The sequence below is a fragment of the Nuphar pumila genome, chromosome 12 (genome assembly GCF_984573655.1).
Source record: "Nuphar pumila chromosome 12, dmNupPumi1.hap1.1, whole genome shotgun sequence".
NCBI lineage: Eukaryota > Viridiplantae > Streptophyta > Magnoliopsida > Nymphaeales > Nymphaeaceae > Nuphar > Nuphar pumila.
Window position 1 is genome coordinate 107832557 of NC_143260.1, and position 17577 is coordinate 107850133.

Consider the following 17577-nt stretch of genomic DNA (forward strand, 5'->3'; position numbering starts at 1 on the left):
ACATATGCAAGCGTCCCAAAAACTGCACCACCTATAAGAAAACCAGCAAGAAGTTCTCTTGTCATTCCTCTATTCTGCTTTACGTCATTGACGTTCCTCTATTCTGTTTTTGTTAACTGATTCTTTTCCCTAAATCAATAAGCCGTAATCTGTGCAAGAAGTTATCTTGTCGTTCCTCTATTCTGCTGTCCGTCATTGATGTTCCTCTATTCTGCTTTTGTTAACTGATCCTTTTCCCTAAATCTGTGCAATAAGCCGTAATCCACATCCCTTCTGAACCGTTTCCTTTGTTCCCCATATTGCTGTTTTCTTTTATGTATTGCTGGATGTTCATATCAGATTCTTTTATATATTGCTGTCCTTTATATAATAGTGATTTTCACATTCACTATTATAAATCTTCCTTCCTTTTTCAATCAGCAGTAAAATCAGTTTTGTGCTTCTGTGCGCAACGTCTATAGGCAGACTAGAAGGTATTGGCTGCGCAAGTACGTGTTTTATTGAAGCGCTCACCTTGTTTGCTTATTCGTTATTTCATTGATATGGATTCCTTCTTGTCTTCCGATCCCTCTGCGGATTTCTTAAATCAGCTCGTTACTGAGAAACTTACTCATTCTAATTTCTTGACATGGAAGAGACAAATACTTTCGTTCATACGGAGTCAGGATCTCGATGAACATCTGGATGGTTCTGTTCCTGTACCACTAGAACTTATTTTGCAGGAAACCAAGAATGAGAAGGGTGGCACAATTACCAAATCTGTTCAAAATCCCGAGTATACAACGTTGAGAAAGCGGGATCAGTCTTTGGTTGCTTATATTACACGTCAACACTTTCTCAAAAAGTGTTGGCTACTCTTTCAGATGATTGCACTGCGGCAGATCTATGGAGTAAGCTCTCTTAGACATACTCTCAGATATCAGAAGCTCGAATTATGTACTTGAAAAATGAGTTTCAATGTTTGAAGAAAGGCTCAATGATAATTATGGAATACATAGGCCGCATGAAGAGTATTACTGACCAATTAGCTATTATTGGAAGTGCTATTTCAGATAAAGATAAAGTACAACAACTTCTTAATGGATTGGGTCCTGATTTTGACATATTTACCACAAATTTGTCATGTCTTCCCCACTTGCTCAACTTTGACGATCTTCATGCAAAACTTCTCCAACATGAGATGATTATGAAACAAAGGGCGGAAGGACATGAATCAGCTCGCTCTCACTCAGTTTTGACCATGGACACTTCCGTAGGTTTTGGACGAGGGAATGGAGGAAATCAAGGAGGTAGAGGCAGATGACGTTTTGGGTAGGGAGGGCGTGGTATCTTGCCTACACCTAATATTTCGGGTGCTTTTAATGCAGGGAATTAGAGGAGAGTGTCCACTTGCTTCTTATGTAACAAAAGAGGACATGTGAAAGCTGATTGTTGGTTTAATCTGCAGAACATAGGGAAAATAAACAAAATTGAAAATAAGTTAGCCACTATTGTGGACACGAAAGCGCCATCTGCAGATGTGCGATAACTTTTACTATCAGCATTGCCACAGATGACGATCAAGCAAAATGAACAAGGAGAATGATATGTTGACTCTGATGCTGCCACACATGTCATGGGTAATGCGGGCAAGTTATCTCACTTATTGTCTTATCTTGAAAAAGGTAGTATAGTTACGGGAGATGAAACTTCTCACTCCATTAGTCATATCGGCAGTTCACATATTCCTATGTCAGAGTCCTCACTTCACTTGTCCAATGTCCTTACTCCTAATATTAAAAGGAACATTGTCTATGTGGCTAAACTTGTTGACGATATGAATTCTTCAGTCGAATTTACTCCCTCCTTTGTTTATATTAAGGATCTACGAACGAAGGCGACGTTCGCTAAGGAGGAGCGACGAGGAAACATGTACGTCTTCAAGGAGATTCCCTGAGTTTCAGTTCTCCAGTTGGAGCCATCCAAACATTCTTTAGTATCTTCGTCTTCAGAGTCTTTGTCTTTCATTCCATTGGAAGTTTTTTATTCATCTCTGTTGATGTTCTGAAAATAAACACAGAAATCGAGGTAGAGAGAGAGAGAGAGAGAGAGAGAGAGAGAGACGACTGCTTAGAGAAAAGAAAACTTGTTATTTTGGATTAGGGCTAATCTCTATATTAAATAGAGATAGTCCAAGGAACAAAATTACACCCAGGTTCCTCATTAAATATTAAGATTCAAATAACCTCTAGTTTAGAAAAACTTATTTACTAAAAGCCTCTTAGTCTCAACACTCCCCCTCAAGCTGGAGCATAGATATCAATCATGCTCAGCTTGTCACAACATTTTGAGAAATTTGGTCTTGCCAGGGCTTTGGTAAAAATATCAGCTACTTGATCTTCGGAAGATACATGATCGGTGCAGATATACCCAGCCTGAACCAAGTCGCGAACATAGTGACAGTCAACTTCAATATGTTTAGTCCTTTCATGAAACACTGGATTGTTGGCAATATATGTAGCAGCCCTATTGTCACACATCATCAACATAGGTAGGGATACTTTATCCTGAAGCTCGGTCAAGACTGATTTTACCCACATAATCTTAGCTGCAGTCTGGGCCATTGCTTGGTATTCGGATTCAGCACTCGACCTGGCTACAACGGTTTGTTTCTTACTCCCCCAGGTAACAAGATTTCCTCCCACAAACACACAAAATCCAAATGTTGACTTCCTATCTTCAACAGATCCTGCATAATCTGCGTCAGTGTAAGCAACAACGTCCAAAGATGGATTTCGTTTAAACAACAGACCTTTACCAGGAGATGCCTTTAAGTACTAAAGAACCATCATAGCTGCATCCCAGTGAACTTTTGTAGGTTTGTCCATGAACTGACTGATTTTACTCACAGCTAATGAAATGTCAGGTCTAGTAACAGTCATATATAGCAACTTACCCACCAAGGATCTAAAGTTGGCACTATCCACATAGTCAGGCTTCTCATCGAACATGTGAGTTTTGGGATCCATTGGAATATTAGCTGGCTTAGCTCCTAGCATTCCCGTCTCTTTTAATAAGTCCAACACATACTTTCTTTGAGACAACACTAAGCCCTCTCTGTTTCTTGCAACCTCAATACCCAGAAAATATCGAAGGTGACCAAGATCTTTAATAACAAAGTGCTTCTGAAGATGATCTTTTGTTGCAGAAATATCTTGGGCACTGCTCCCTGTTAATATGATGTTATCGACATATACCACCATAACAACAATTCCAGCACTGGTTTTCTTGATAAACAAGGAGTGATCTGAAGCTGACCTGACAAATCCAAAACTCGACATACCTCAAATAATTTGTGAAACCATGCCCGCAGACTCTGCTTCAGGCCATAAATAGCCTTCTTCAACTTGCATACCTTCTGACACTCCCCCTGAACCTCGAAGCCTGGGGGTTGTTGCATGTAGATAGTTTCATGCAAATCTCCATACAAAAAGGCATTCTTGACATCCAACTGAAACAGGGGCCATCCATGGTGCACAACAACAGAAAGAACGAGACGAATAGTGCCAAGACAAGCAACTGGGGAGAAAGTTTCAAAAAAGTCAACACCATAAGTCTGAGTGTAGCCTTTTGCAACCAACCGGGCTTTGTACCGTTCAATCGACCCATCTGAGTTATATTTAATGCTATATACCCATTTGCAGCCTACAATATCTGCATCTGTGGGAGGATCAACCAAGTCCCAAGTGCCTCGAGACCATAGGGCATCCATCTCATCACGCATAGCCTGCATCCAGTTGGAGTCGACTAGAGCTTGACTGTGATGAAGCGGAATAGAGGAGGCAGACAAAGCAGAAATAAAATTCTTCATAGATGCCCCAAGATTAACTTCTGATACAAATTGCGAGATGGGATAAAGAGTGCACTGTCTCTTTCCTTTGCGCAAAGCAATGGGAAGATCAACATCAGACGTAGGGACAACAGTTTGCTCAGAAATACTTACCTGAGGAGAAGGAGGTGATGGCGGCATGGAGGTAGGAGGTACCCTGTGAGTGTATACTATGGGAGGGTTTCGGAAGCGAGACACACCCGACGCTGGAACCAAGGACTGAGGAGGAAGCGACTAACGGAAAGGGAGGAATCGACAGAGGGAGGATATCACCAAGGCTCTCCTGTAGTCTTGGAGTAGTACTTGAAAAATAAGGAATAGACTCAAAGAAGGTAACGTCCGCACTAACATACTCTTTATGAGATATAGGGTCGTAGCAACGATATCCTTTTTGGTTCTTAGGATACCCAAGGAAAACACATTTAATATAGACTGCGCAACAAGTTTATCTCGATCCGGACCCAGCTTATGCACAAAACACACATCCAAAAACTTTAGGGGGGATAGGAAAGAGAGGAGGCTCTGGATAGAGAATTTGAATAGGGATCTGGTCTTCTACAGAGCTTGACGGCATGCGATTTATAAGAAAACCGGCTATCAAAACCGCATCGCCCCAGTATGAAGCAGGCATATTGGATTGAATCATAAGGCACCGAGCAACATTAAAGATTTGTCTATGTTTCCTCTCAGCCACCCCATTTTGCTGGGAGGTATGGGGGCATGTAAATTGGGGTTGAATCCCATTAACAAAATAGAATTGAAGTAAGTCTTTAGATTTGAACTCAAGAGCATTATCAGTGCGAACAATTTTAACACATACATCAAATTGAGTTTTTATCTCTGCAATTAAAGATTTAAGAATGACAGGACCTTGAGACCGATCTTTTAACAGGAACACCCACGATAACCTTGAGAAGTCATCAACAATAACTAGATAATAACGACACTGAGACCTATTCGGAATCCTACTCGGAATCCTACTCGGACCCCACACATCGACATGAAGAAGATCAAACAATCCTTGACTTGACGGACTCTGACTAGAGGGGAAAGAGCTTCGACAATGTTTTCCCAATTGACATGTTTCACACTGAAAAGAAACTGAGGGAGGTATATGAGGAATCGCACGACGAAGTTTTGTCACTGGAAGGTGACCCAAACGATGATGCCACTATAGAGGACTTAAGGATGATGTAACAACAGAATAGGTCGAAACTTCTGGTTGGTGTAGGTAATACAAATCACCTTCCTCATAGCCGTCACCAATCCTTCTCCCCGTCAGCAAGTCCTGAAAGGTGCACCCCATAGGATCAAAAATCACTCTACAATTCAAATCTTTTGTCATTCGACTGACGGATAATAAATTTTGTGGAAACGAAGGAGCATGAAGAACATGTGACAATTGAAGAGTAGGGATAATAGACATGTTTCCCTGCCCTACAATTGGGGAAGAGCTACCATCAACAAGACGTACCCCTTTTTGACCAGTCACAGGTTTTAAACTCAAAAAATTACTCGAATTTCCGCACAATTGACCAGAGGCTCCAGAATCAATGATCCACCTACCACCTTGACCAGATAGGCCATCACCTGCCGAGCACACAACCTCCGCAACAGAAGACTTCGAAGTGGATGATCGTAAAGCAAGGAGCTCGTCATATTCAGCCCTGTTAAGAGTTACATAATCATTGGAGGAATCTGCATTTGATTTAACCACTTGAGCCATAATATAAACTAAGTGGCTTGATTCACAAAATGCAGGAGCAACCACACGCGCACACCCACAATCAACTACGAACCCGACTATATCAAGTTTTGACTTCACCAATGAAATCTGAGAAACACGACCTTCGACTATTCAGATCCAAACTTCAAAAATAGTTTTAAAGAAGCTTGACCAAAACCTTCCACCTCAACCACGGATGGCTATAGGTTGCAAATCAAGATCACACATCCAACATGATATAGCGTATGTTATAACCCCACGTCAGGCAAGTCCGCGACTACACAAGCTGTCACACCAGAAATGAAGTCTTGACAGCAGTACTAATTGAAATGAATGTTTCCACACAACAGTAGTACTAATTGAAACAAAACTTTCCACAAGCCAATACTACGACTAGCAGCAGTACCAACAAAATTTCACAACACAGCAACATATGTTTCCACACAGCAGGAATCACGCCTGCGGCTTTTAAAAAAAACTGTTGTTAACAATTTGTTTTTCACAGCACTCCTGCTACAACTGAAAAGAAATATTTCACGACACAGCCTGCTGCTTCCACGAACAGAAATTGCTGTTAACATTCTGTTTTCACAACACTCATGCTACGACTGAATTTTTTTTTATCCATAACACAGTCCACGAACAGAGAACTGATATTAACATTCAGTTCTGATCACATCTGAAATCAAACAACTCGGTTCCACGAACACAGCCTGCTGTTTCCACGAACAGAAAACAAAAAAAATCCACGACACAGCAGGAATCACGATTGCTGATATTTATGTTCTGAGAAATGAACAACCAAATAAGATCTGAGAGGAACTCGACACTTAGATTCACTAGCAACGACAGCATGTTACAAAAAAAAATATTTCACGATATAGCAGGGAATCACGTCTGAAATCAAACACCCAAATGGATTTTAAGGAGAACTCGACACCTAGATTCACGACCCACGATAACATGCGCACACAGATGCATAGAGATCACGACCGCTGCTCCCATATGGATCACGACATCCAGAACTTTCATTTTTTTTGTTGGAAGAAGATTGATCACACTCCCAAGATCAACTGCTCTGATACCATGTTGATGTTCTGAAAATAAACACAGAAATCGGGGTAGAGAGAGGGAGAGAGAGAGAGAGACGACTGCTTAGAGAAAAGAAAACTTGTTGTTATTTTGGATTAGGGCTAATCTCTATATTAAATAGAGATAGTCCAAGGAACAAAATTACACCCAAGTCCCTCATTAAATATTAAGATTCAAATAACCTCTAGTTTAGAAAAACTTATTTATTAAAAGCCTCTTAGTCTCAACAATCTCATTGTAATAAGCTAGACATCTGGCACAATCGCTTGGGACATTGTAGTCGGGGTTTTATTGAAAATCTTGTATCTGATGGTCTTCTTCCATAGTCTAGTTTATGTTTCTTTTTTAGAGAATAAAAAATGTTCATCTTGTGAACTCTGCAAAAGCCATGTTTTTCCTTTTCATATTATTAATAAAAGAGCTTTAAAGCCATTTGAGATTGTTTATTTTGATGTTTGGGGACCCGCCCCTATTCCTTCTCTCTCTGACAGTCGTTACTATGTTATATTTATTGATTCTTATTCCCGCTATACTTGGATATATTTCTTGAAACATAAGCATGAAGTTTTCCAAATATTTCGGGAATTCCATTCGATGGTCAAAACAAAGTTTTCCTGTGATATTGTGCATTTACAATGTGATGGTGGAGAGTATTCATTGAACAAGTTTATTGCCTTTCTTCGGGATAAAGTAATAAGTCGACATGTTTCTTGCCCCCATACCCCTCAACAAAATGGGGTTGCGGAGAAGAAACACCGACATATTGTTGAAAGTGCGATAAGCATGTTACATGACAGCAAGGTGCCCATTAGTCTCTGGACAGAAGTTTTTCACACATCTGTTCATGTCATAAATCGTCTTCCTATGGCACTTCTGGATCAGAAATCCCCTTATTATACTTTATTTGGGCAACATCCCTCTTATGATGAGCTGCGTGTTTTTTGTTGTGTATGTTATATGCATATTGATTCATCTTTGCGAAATAAGTTTAAGGACAAGGCCACTAAGTGCAGATTTGTTGGGTATGCAGATGAATACAAAGGCTATCGATGCTATGACTATTATAAAACATATTAGGACCTCTAGGAATGTTGTTTTTGATGAGCAGAATTTTCAGATCAATGACTCCGAACAGTTGCCATGTCGAGTAGAGGTATATGATCCATGGATTAGCGCAGATCTTTTTGCCAATACAGGAGAGATATGTCAGGCGGCTTGTCCTTCCTTCGACTTGAGTAGGGAGTTGGGTGACTCACAGATGCATGCCGAGCCATCTTTAGTTGAGCCACCTCCAGTTGAACGCTTCTCTGGACAAATTTACACTAGAAGGGACAAAAATACAGGGCTGGATGTGGAAATCATCTTTAGTGATCCGGCTCAAAGGCCGTTATGCATCAGGCATCCTATTCAGCGATGGGTGAGTTATGAGACCTTTTCCCTTGATTTTCAGTTGTTTATGTCTCAGTTCACAAAGCAGAATGAACCCACTTGTTTTAATCAAGCTCTTCAATCCCGTCATTGGATTGGGGTTATGAATGAAGAAATGAAAGCTCTTCATGAGTGCCAGACTTGAGAAATAGTACCTCGGCCAGAAGGAAAGAATGTAGTTGGCTCAAAATGGGTTTATAAAACAAAATATAAGCTCAAAGGAAGTATTGAGAGATATAAGGCACGACTTGTTGCTCAGGGATTCACGCAACAATATGGTGAAGATTACGATGAAGCATTTAGTCTGGTAGTCAAAATGGGCACAATTCGTGTCATCATATCCTTAGCCGTCGACCGAGGATGGAAGCTTAGCCAGATGGATGTTAAAAATGCACTCTTGCATGGGGTTCTAAAGGAGGAAGTATATATGGGGCAACCTCCTGGGTATGCCGAGAAGGATCCTACTGTCTGGGTGTGCAAGCTAAGGAAATCTCTATATGGGTTGAAACATGCGTCTCACTCTTGGTTTGAAAGTTTCTCCATGCAAATTCAAGGCTATGGTTTTAGAAGATGCTCTCTGGACCACTCACTCTTTATTTACCAGAAGACAGACATGTTACACTTCTTCTTATATATGTTGATGATATTGTGATCATTGGGAGTTCAGATAATCATATGCAATAAGTGAAGCATTTTTTGATGAAAACTTTCAAGATGAAAGATTTAGGGGAGTTGAGGTACTTCCTTGGTGTGGAGGTTGACAGACAAAAAGACACGTTGACACTCATGCAACAAAAGTACACTCCTGATCTTCTGGAAAGAGTCGGGATGACGAATTGCAAACTAGTCAAAACTTTGAGTGTATTACATCAAAGGCTGAGCTCTGAAGATGGCCACCTTTGTGTCAACCCTACAACGTATAGAAGTCTTGTAGGGTTGCTGCAGTATTTGACTTTTACCAGACCTGATATAGTTTATGCTGTCAATCAGGTATCCCATTTTTTGCATGCTTCAACGGAAGGTTATATGGAAGCTGTGAAGCGTATTCTACGCTATTTAAAAGGAACTATAGGAGACAAACTTGTTTATCGCAAGAACGATAACCTACATAAAGGACATGAACTCATCACTTATACAGACGCAGATTGGGCAGGGGATCCCGATGAGAGACGATCCGTCTCTGGATATTGTGTATACATTGGACACAATTTAGTGTCTTGGAACAGTAGAAACAAAAGGCAGTGGCACGATCGAGTACAGAGGCAGAATACAGGTTGATGGCTGCAGGCACGACAGAAATTACATGGATTAGACCCTTATTGAGTGATCTTGGGGAGACAATTATTCGATCATCTCTTCTATGCAACAATCAAAGCGCAATAAATATTGTATGTAACCGTATTCATCATAGCAGAATGAAGTATATTGAGATTGATCAACATTTTATACGACAGAAAGTCGAGATGAAAGAGATAGAACTATGTCATGTTCGAACAAAAGATCAAGTGGCAGACTTGTTTACCAAGGGGTTAACATGACGTCAATTTTGGCTATTGAAGAGCAAGTTGTACATGCTCCAAAACCATGTACAACTTGAGGAAGGGTGTTAAAATAGAGAATGGGTATGGATCTGGATCTGGATCTGGATCCATACGCACGATGCTGTTGACATGTGTTTTTCATTAATGGCATTTCTGTAATATAGTCCCCACTGTAAAATTGCTTTAATAAATAACGATTAGGGTTTGGTGGCTGTGTAAGTCTTTTGCCGCCCCAACCATTGTGCATCTCTCTCTCTCTTCTCTATTTTCTGTTTTCTGTGCAGCTTGAACTGTGGTGAAGACCTCTCACCACATCTCATATCCTCTACCTCCACAAAACCCATAGCCTCTCCCACGGAAAGATCCGGTATAAAGAACATCTTGTGAATCTCCCTGTCCTTTGTTCACATTGTCGGATAGGCCTTTAAGAGACATTTTATAAGTGAGTAGCTTAGGCCTTAGATGTTCAAAAGTAGGAAGGGCTCCAAGACACTCCAGAGTGGTGCAAAACACATAGTACTCTGGCCCTAAACCATTTAAGGTCCGCTGCACTTTGTCCTTGTCAAATACCTCTTGGTCAATTAGATCTAACTGGTCAGTTATGCTCTTAATCTTATTTAAGATAGTCCATAATAAAAGTGTTGCTGTTTTTCTTCAAATTTTGAAATTCACGTTTCAAAAACATTACCTTGGACTCTGATATTTGAGAGTAAGTCCCTGCCAAATACATCCATAATTGCCTAGCCGGGCAATCATCTGGGATTCCGATCAAAACTTCTTATGAAAAGGTCGAAGTAATATAGGCTACTAGGGCCTGATCCCTTTTCATCCAATTAATGAACTCTGGATTCCTGATCTGAGATTAAGAAATGACTTGTCCCTTCTCATCCTTTTTATCCTGCAAAATAAACTCTGGCGGAACCAGGATAGATCCTAACTCCTTATGAAGGGAGTAATTTGCCTTTTCCAAATCAGGAAATTAGAGGAGTTGAGTTTTTCAGAAGAAAGTCGGAGGACAGATTTGGAGAGGAGGAACCCAACTCCATTGCAAATGACCTTTTAAACAATAAGATAGGACAAAAGCAATAATAATGAAAATATAATGCAAAGAGAATCAGATAAATGACCTACTTCAAACACATATCAAGGCATACATGAATTCAATCCTTTTTTTTTTGGATCGAGAAAAGCAGAATGCGTAAAAACGCAAGAACCAATATCTTTTGCTGTCAACAGGAGCCTTGAACAGAATAAATATATATCTAAAAAGGTCAAAATTGAGCCTTAAACAGATCCAGAGTATATATATATATATATATATATATATATATATATATACATATAACAGACTTATAAAAGAAGCACAAAAGATAACTCCAGATTTAATGAAAACCGATATCCAAATCAATCAAGAAAGGCTTTTAGAATCTTGGGAAAGACAGATTGTGCCCAGCTAAACTCACGATATTCAGATCTGGTCAGATCTGATATCAAGACCAGTATAATAAAAGAAGTATTAGAAACAGACTTAACGTCAGATATGAATCAGGGAGAAGAGAGGGGTTAATGTCAGATCTGATTTAGAGAGGGACATAGATTTGATTCATCAAAGAAGGAATCAAATATGACAACCATATGCAAAGGAGACAGAAAATAAGGTTCAAGAAGAGACTCAGAATGTAACGACCCCAATCCATACCCTTTAAAAATGCGGAATATTTTTTTTCTAAGAGTTGTGGAAACCTTCCCAGAGATCTGGGGTCCTCACAGTTCCACTTTCCATTGGATAGCCCAACCACCACAAACGAAGTTGCAATTATCATCCATATCAACCAACTAAAACTCTTTTATTAATGAGTAAGAAAATTTCAAAGACAAGGTTTTCTTCAACTGAAAGTAAAGTAACAATTGCAGAAATTAAAAGAACTAAAAGACAAAAGAAATAACCACTAAGTCCTCTACTGAAGCTGACAAGCCCAAGTATAACTCATCCATTCTCAGATGCATGTCCAACTTCACTGTTCACCATTTCCTGTGAAAAACCAACAAAGTAGGGTGTTAGAACCGAAATTCTAAGCACAACTACTTCTAAAGAAACCAGGTGAGAAAGAACATGGATAAGATTTCATGCAGTGATTTGAGTGAGTGCAGATATAAAATTTTGCAACATTCAAATATCTATAACTACCAACAATTGCATGAGCTCACCAGTCAAGAATAGTAAAACAGTACATATATCAGGAACTAAATAATTAAACCTTGCAGCATGATTTCAAGAAGTAAATCATATGCTAATACCAAATCATGTCATGATATCAAGAGTGATTCAAACATGCATGATCTAATGCATAACAGAAAAATGCATGATTATGTGCAATGCATGATTTCTTCTGTTATCTTTCATTTAAGTTTCATCTTTCCATATGCATGCCCTATTAGATGCACACATCCTTAAGTTCCTCTTTTTAATTACAGTTGCCCGCGGATACACCAAACGGGTACAAACCCCGAGGTCAAGTAGGTTCCCAGGGTAGCTTAACATACAATTTGTATTTTATTACTGGGTTCCAACTTAGCCCTCGATCGATATCAGGAAACAACACCATCCATCGGAACATTAGACCTCCACATCTAATGTCGGGGACACAAGGGACACCCCACGCCCACAAGTGCCACTTCCTTGGTACCATAAACTCACAGCTGTGACTAACACACCACTCCCGGGTAAAGTGGCGGGCTCTCCTTAAAACCGTGACCAATAGAAGAACCTCAATATCGGGTTCATGGGCAACAACGCACACGGAGTTTTTGTATCCTCATAGTCTCCCCAAGACCGGATATCTAAGATTCTCATACTCCAAATGAGATATCCCAGAATGTATATTACACTGTTCTTATTCATTATATTTTTAATTAAGTCCATTTCTTTAAGTTTGCCACACATATGCAAAAGTAAAGTGAAAACCCCGCATCCTCCCTTGCAGGGACCCATTAGGGACTCCAGCCCGTATAAACCATTAGAACAGTGTAGTAATGTGCCAAACCATCTTATGTGGTTTAAGTGATGCAGTTAAAAACATATGTGAAAGAAAACCAAACCCACGGCTCTCCAGGCCGATGATGGTCCATCTAGGCCATCGATGCATCGTATGTAAAAATCATAACAACTTGCAATGTATGCAATAATACCAACATAATTCCAAATGCACATTCATTCATACCATTTTAACAATGTGCATGAGCTTCCACAGACCTATGCATGTGTGACCATTCATGTGTAAGTGCTTTTATGTAATCACTTAACACACATGCATTCATCCATAGTTTCATAAGTATATGAGAATATTTATGCATGATAATTAAACATGTCCCATCATGTAGATACATGAAACCTTTCATTCATAGCATGAGTTATCATGCACATAAATCGGACCTAGAAATTTATAATTAAGGGATGCACGCATTCCTATCATGTATGCCCCTCCACCAACCAATTTTGCAATAACAGAACGATACATTCAAGAGAAGGTATCTTAAATATTCATAATTAGGGAAAAGTAAATGATCGGTGTAACCTAATACAAAAACCAATAGTCAGTATTACTTTAATCAATTGAAGTCAATCCCTACTGTTTCAAGAAAATAAGAGTTGTGAAAGAAAGTCATAAGGGTGAAATAAAAATCATTTTGACCCAGCCAACTACGAATCCACCGATCATGCTGAAACCACACGGTCAATGTCATCAATGACTTCCCAAATGTTGCAGATCAGAGATACAAAGATGATCCCAACGACAATAGTGTTGGGGATAACACCACTACTTATAACCCTCAAGCTACAGGATATTAGATTGAGGTGAAACATTCTGTCAATGTGAAAATGAAAAGCACAGTGAAGAAATTCCAATTTCTATCAATAGATTGCCTGACAGAAATACAATACTAATGAACCCATTCACGATTTCGTTAATGAATAACCTGAAATATCAGTGTGAATAACCAAGACTTCTGTAAATGGATAACTTAGAACACATTACTGAAACAGTCGAACTTTCAATAAGATCTTGCAACAAACAAAAATTCAGTGAACTAATGATAACAAATGTGCCCTGTTTACATGATATGCCGAGTATGGATGGGGGACTGTACAAAAGAGTGGGGGTCGGCTATGTGTATCTAATAATTCTGTTCTTGTATTTGGCGCATCACAGTATGACATGGCAAGACAAAAATTGAAATAGATTTCTGAGGCTTGATGACCCCAAATGGAAACAGCAGGAACAAAAGCCAATCAAATGTACAGATTTCAACATGAGCAAAACTAGGTTGGGCTCATTAACTTGCACAGAAAATTTCTTTCTTTCCAAAAGAATGGATCGGGCCATAGAGTTTTCATTTAAAGTCCCAATTAGCAAACAATCAGTTTTTTTTTTCTTTTAAGCAGAGTAGCATAGTGACAAAATATGCAGTAAGGTCTTACTGCTATTCTGGGTTTGGGATTTCACCCAAAACGATATCCCCAAACAGAATTAACATGTATCATGCCTCAATTCCAAATCAAGAAAAGGAATCGTAGGTTCAAATATTGACATCCACCCAAATAAAATAACTATCTTGAATCTGAACTAAGTTTAGGAGATAACTTATATACAATCCAGCCAAAAACAAAGGAAAAACACCCCTCACCTGGAAAGATCCGGAACCCCCAAATCACCGATTTGGGGTTTTAGGTTTAGGGTTGATGTAAACCCCAAATACTACCCTCAAACCCCCACATGGAATCGAACCTATGTTCGATCCCTCACCCGAAATCCAAGAAGCACCGTACCTGTTTCGCTGGTTTTCCGGCGATCTTTCCGGCGATCGGAGGCTGGAGGCACGTATGCACGGTCGGCTGGGGCTGCTCCTTGCTGCTGCCGTGACGGGGAGCTCGCTGGAGGTCGGCGATGGCTGCTAGTTGCCGCAGCTCGCCGGCGACCTCTTCTTCTTCCGGCACACCGAACTCGACAGAGAGAGGGATAGAGGGAGAGAGAGATGAGGGAGCGAGATGGGGGACTGAGTGGAGAGAGAGAGACGAGTGGAGAGGGCTCCCTCTCCACTTCCTTTTATCGGCCAAGACCCCCCCCCCCCTTCTTCCATGCCGAGATGGGGGGAAGGTCGGTTACGCCCTGCGTAACCCCCCCCTTCCCCCCCCCCCTTTTCCTATTAGGTTTTATCGGGCAACCCTTATCGGGCAACCCTTATCGGGTTGCCCTTTTTATTTAAAAGGCTGTAACATGGGGCGCGGCTCGGGTCCGAACCCGGGACCCGTAACCCGGCCCCAAAAATCAAAATGGATCCATTAAGTTGGATCCAAATGGGTCCAACTGTGGATCCTCGGATAAATATTTAAAAACTTAAAAATTTAATTTATTTATTTATTAAATCGAGGTTTAAATCGATTAATCCTAATTACCCCCTTTATGGGTCCTAGATCCGAAATATGGATCTAGGCCCAATTTGAATTATTTTATAAAATTGTCGGGTTTTACACAGAATTCAGAGAGAGAGAGAGAGAGAGAGAGAGAGAGAGAGAGAGAGGAACAGATTTGGAAAAAGCCCACCCAAAAGGCAGATCAAAATCTATGGGAACATACCTGGAAGGAATCTGATCAACCGGCCCTTCTCTGATACCATATTAGAATATGGATCATGTCTCTATGTGCCAGGTTTACCGCAGGATAAGCAAGAAGAGAAGAAGAGGGAAGACAGGTTTCTTTCTGTAACTACGTTCCTTAATCAAGAGAGGAAAACGTGAAATTCAATCCTTTTATAATAACATACTATTGATTTTACAATATTGACCCCAACCTTATAACTCCAAGGCAAAACAAATAAGGGGTAAAATGAAGATTACAACATGAGGGTAACAAAAGGGCTTTAACGTGGTTTGGGTCTGGACTGGATCCAGTTCCAGATCTTAGGTCTCATCACGTTCCAATAATATGTAGGGTACCATACTGAAAAGGAAAAAGGTTGGGTCAGTTCAATGCTAACCTGTTTTGATCCAGCGTGATGATCCTTCTCTCACATTTTTGCTTGTTAGTGGTCGAAAGAGCAAAGGGCAGAGGTATAGATTTTTTGGCTCTTGGTGGAAATAGAAGGAGAATTTTGAAAACATAGCGGAAGATGACCTTGAGAATAACTGAATAATAGGCTTGCTCAAAGCCATAAACTGTGATGATGATTATGGTAAAAAATTGGGGAGCATAGGAGAAGAGCCAATTAGGGGGTAATTTCTGTCTGCTTGTTTTGTTTTGTTTTTTCTTGAAATGGATCGATGCCCTTAGGCTCATCATTGTGGATGTTCTTGTGCTCTTCGACATTTGAACCTCATTACCATTTACCATGCTATTCTGGGTAGAGATATGAAATTTTGTGTCTTTGATGTTTGGCTGTTTTTTATGGAATGCATATGATTGATTCTTTCTTCTTAGTTTACCATGCTATTTTTTATTCATATAACATATGAAGACAACCAAACAACATATTCATAATTATTTAAAAAAAAACCCATATTTCTATTCTTGTTCTTAATTGTTAAATTCAATTTTGCACTTTCCAGCAATGCCTAGGTTTGTCTGGATGAGCCAGGTGCTACCCTAGGCTTGATGCCTAGACATTGCCTAGACGCCTTTACCATCAAGCCACTTTGCCAGCTCACATGAACTGAACCTCAGGAGTGGGATCTGTAGTTTCTCTTCTACATTCTGCTAGATCTTGGAGTAATGCCCTGCAGCTATGTCACATGGGTGTGGGTGCGGAGATGCGGCAAAAGTATAAAAAATTATATATATATATATATATAAAGTCCAAAAGCTGGACATAAATGATCCTGGGTGCGTTGACTGCACCCAGGGTCAGGTTGACCGCATCGGGTGCGGGTGCGGCACCTAGTTGGAGAATCCCTGTGACGTATAGGGCAAAAAAAATTTTCTTGGCAATTTTTTTTGAAGTCCGAAAAATTGGACCAAAATGACCCTGGGTGCGTTGACCACACCCAGGGTTGGGTTGACCGCACCCGCGTTGCGTCGACGCGGGTGCGGCACCCTGCTAGCCGAATCCCTGTGACCCTGCAGTGACATTGACTCTTGACTTGTAGAAAGCTTGAATTTATATATATGAAACTCAATTCTATATATGTTATGTATTTTAAAGTTCAAAGTTCTGAAAATCTCTAGATGTTTCTCTGTGCCATATTCAGTGAAGAAATGAACTAGTCTGTGCTGTCTGCAGATGGGTGTCAAAGGATGGCCTAGGAGCTCTTGGGCGTCTTTTCATTGGTTTGTTGAACATCGATCATGCTACATTGAACTTGTTATCCACACAACTTTCCGTTTTTAAAGTCTTTATAATTGTCTCTAGGTGGACGATTTGGCGCTCTCTTTGATGATGATCCAAAGCAATGGAGAATGTATGCAGATTTCATTGGAAGTGCTGGAAGGTTTCCTATCCTATCCTTTTCAAAATTGTTGTGATCTAAATTGTAATCAGCCAGAATCATGTTACACTGATGGATCCGTTCTGCAGTATATTCGAGCTAGCAACTCAACTCTACCCAGCATATTTTCTTCCACTTGCATCAGTTGGGAACCTTGCAAAGGTATCCAAAAGTTAGGTGTATGCTTCCTGGTAGGGCTGGTAAACGAACCGAGTAGCTCGTGATTTGGCTCGGTTTGGCATGAACTCGGTTGTGATTGGTTCGTATAGCTGGTGGGCCAAGCCACGAGCAGCTCGTTTATCTTAAACGAGTAGAGTCTGAACACAAGGTGTTCAGCTCGGGTCAGCTCAAGAGAGCTCGTATAGATTAATTTTTTTTTATGTATAGTATATGTTTTGAGTATAATATATAAAATAAATAATGCATAAAATATATATAAAAA

The 17577-nt window shown here is 40.1% G+C and overlaps 1 protein-coding gene across 1 annotated transcript in view; it reads left to right on the forward strand.

The window, feature by feature from the left end:
* Positions 1-17577, forward strand: part of RUS5 (root UVB sensitive protein (Protein of unknown function, DUF647)) — an 87469-nt gene that overhangs the window by 46368 nt on the left and 23524 nt on the right. Inside the window, exons 6-8 of the mRNA XM_089982077.1 lie at positions 16931-16977; positions 17060-17138; positions 17225-17297. Of these exons, the coding sequence (XP_089838203.1) occupies positions 16931-16977; positions 17060-17138; positions 17225-17297 (199 nt within the window). The remainder of the gene's footprint in view (positions 1-16930; positions 16978-17059; positions 17139-17224; positions 17298-17577) is intronic.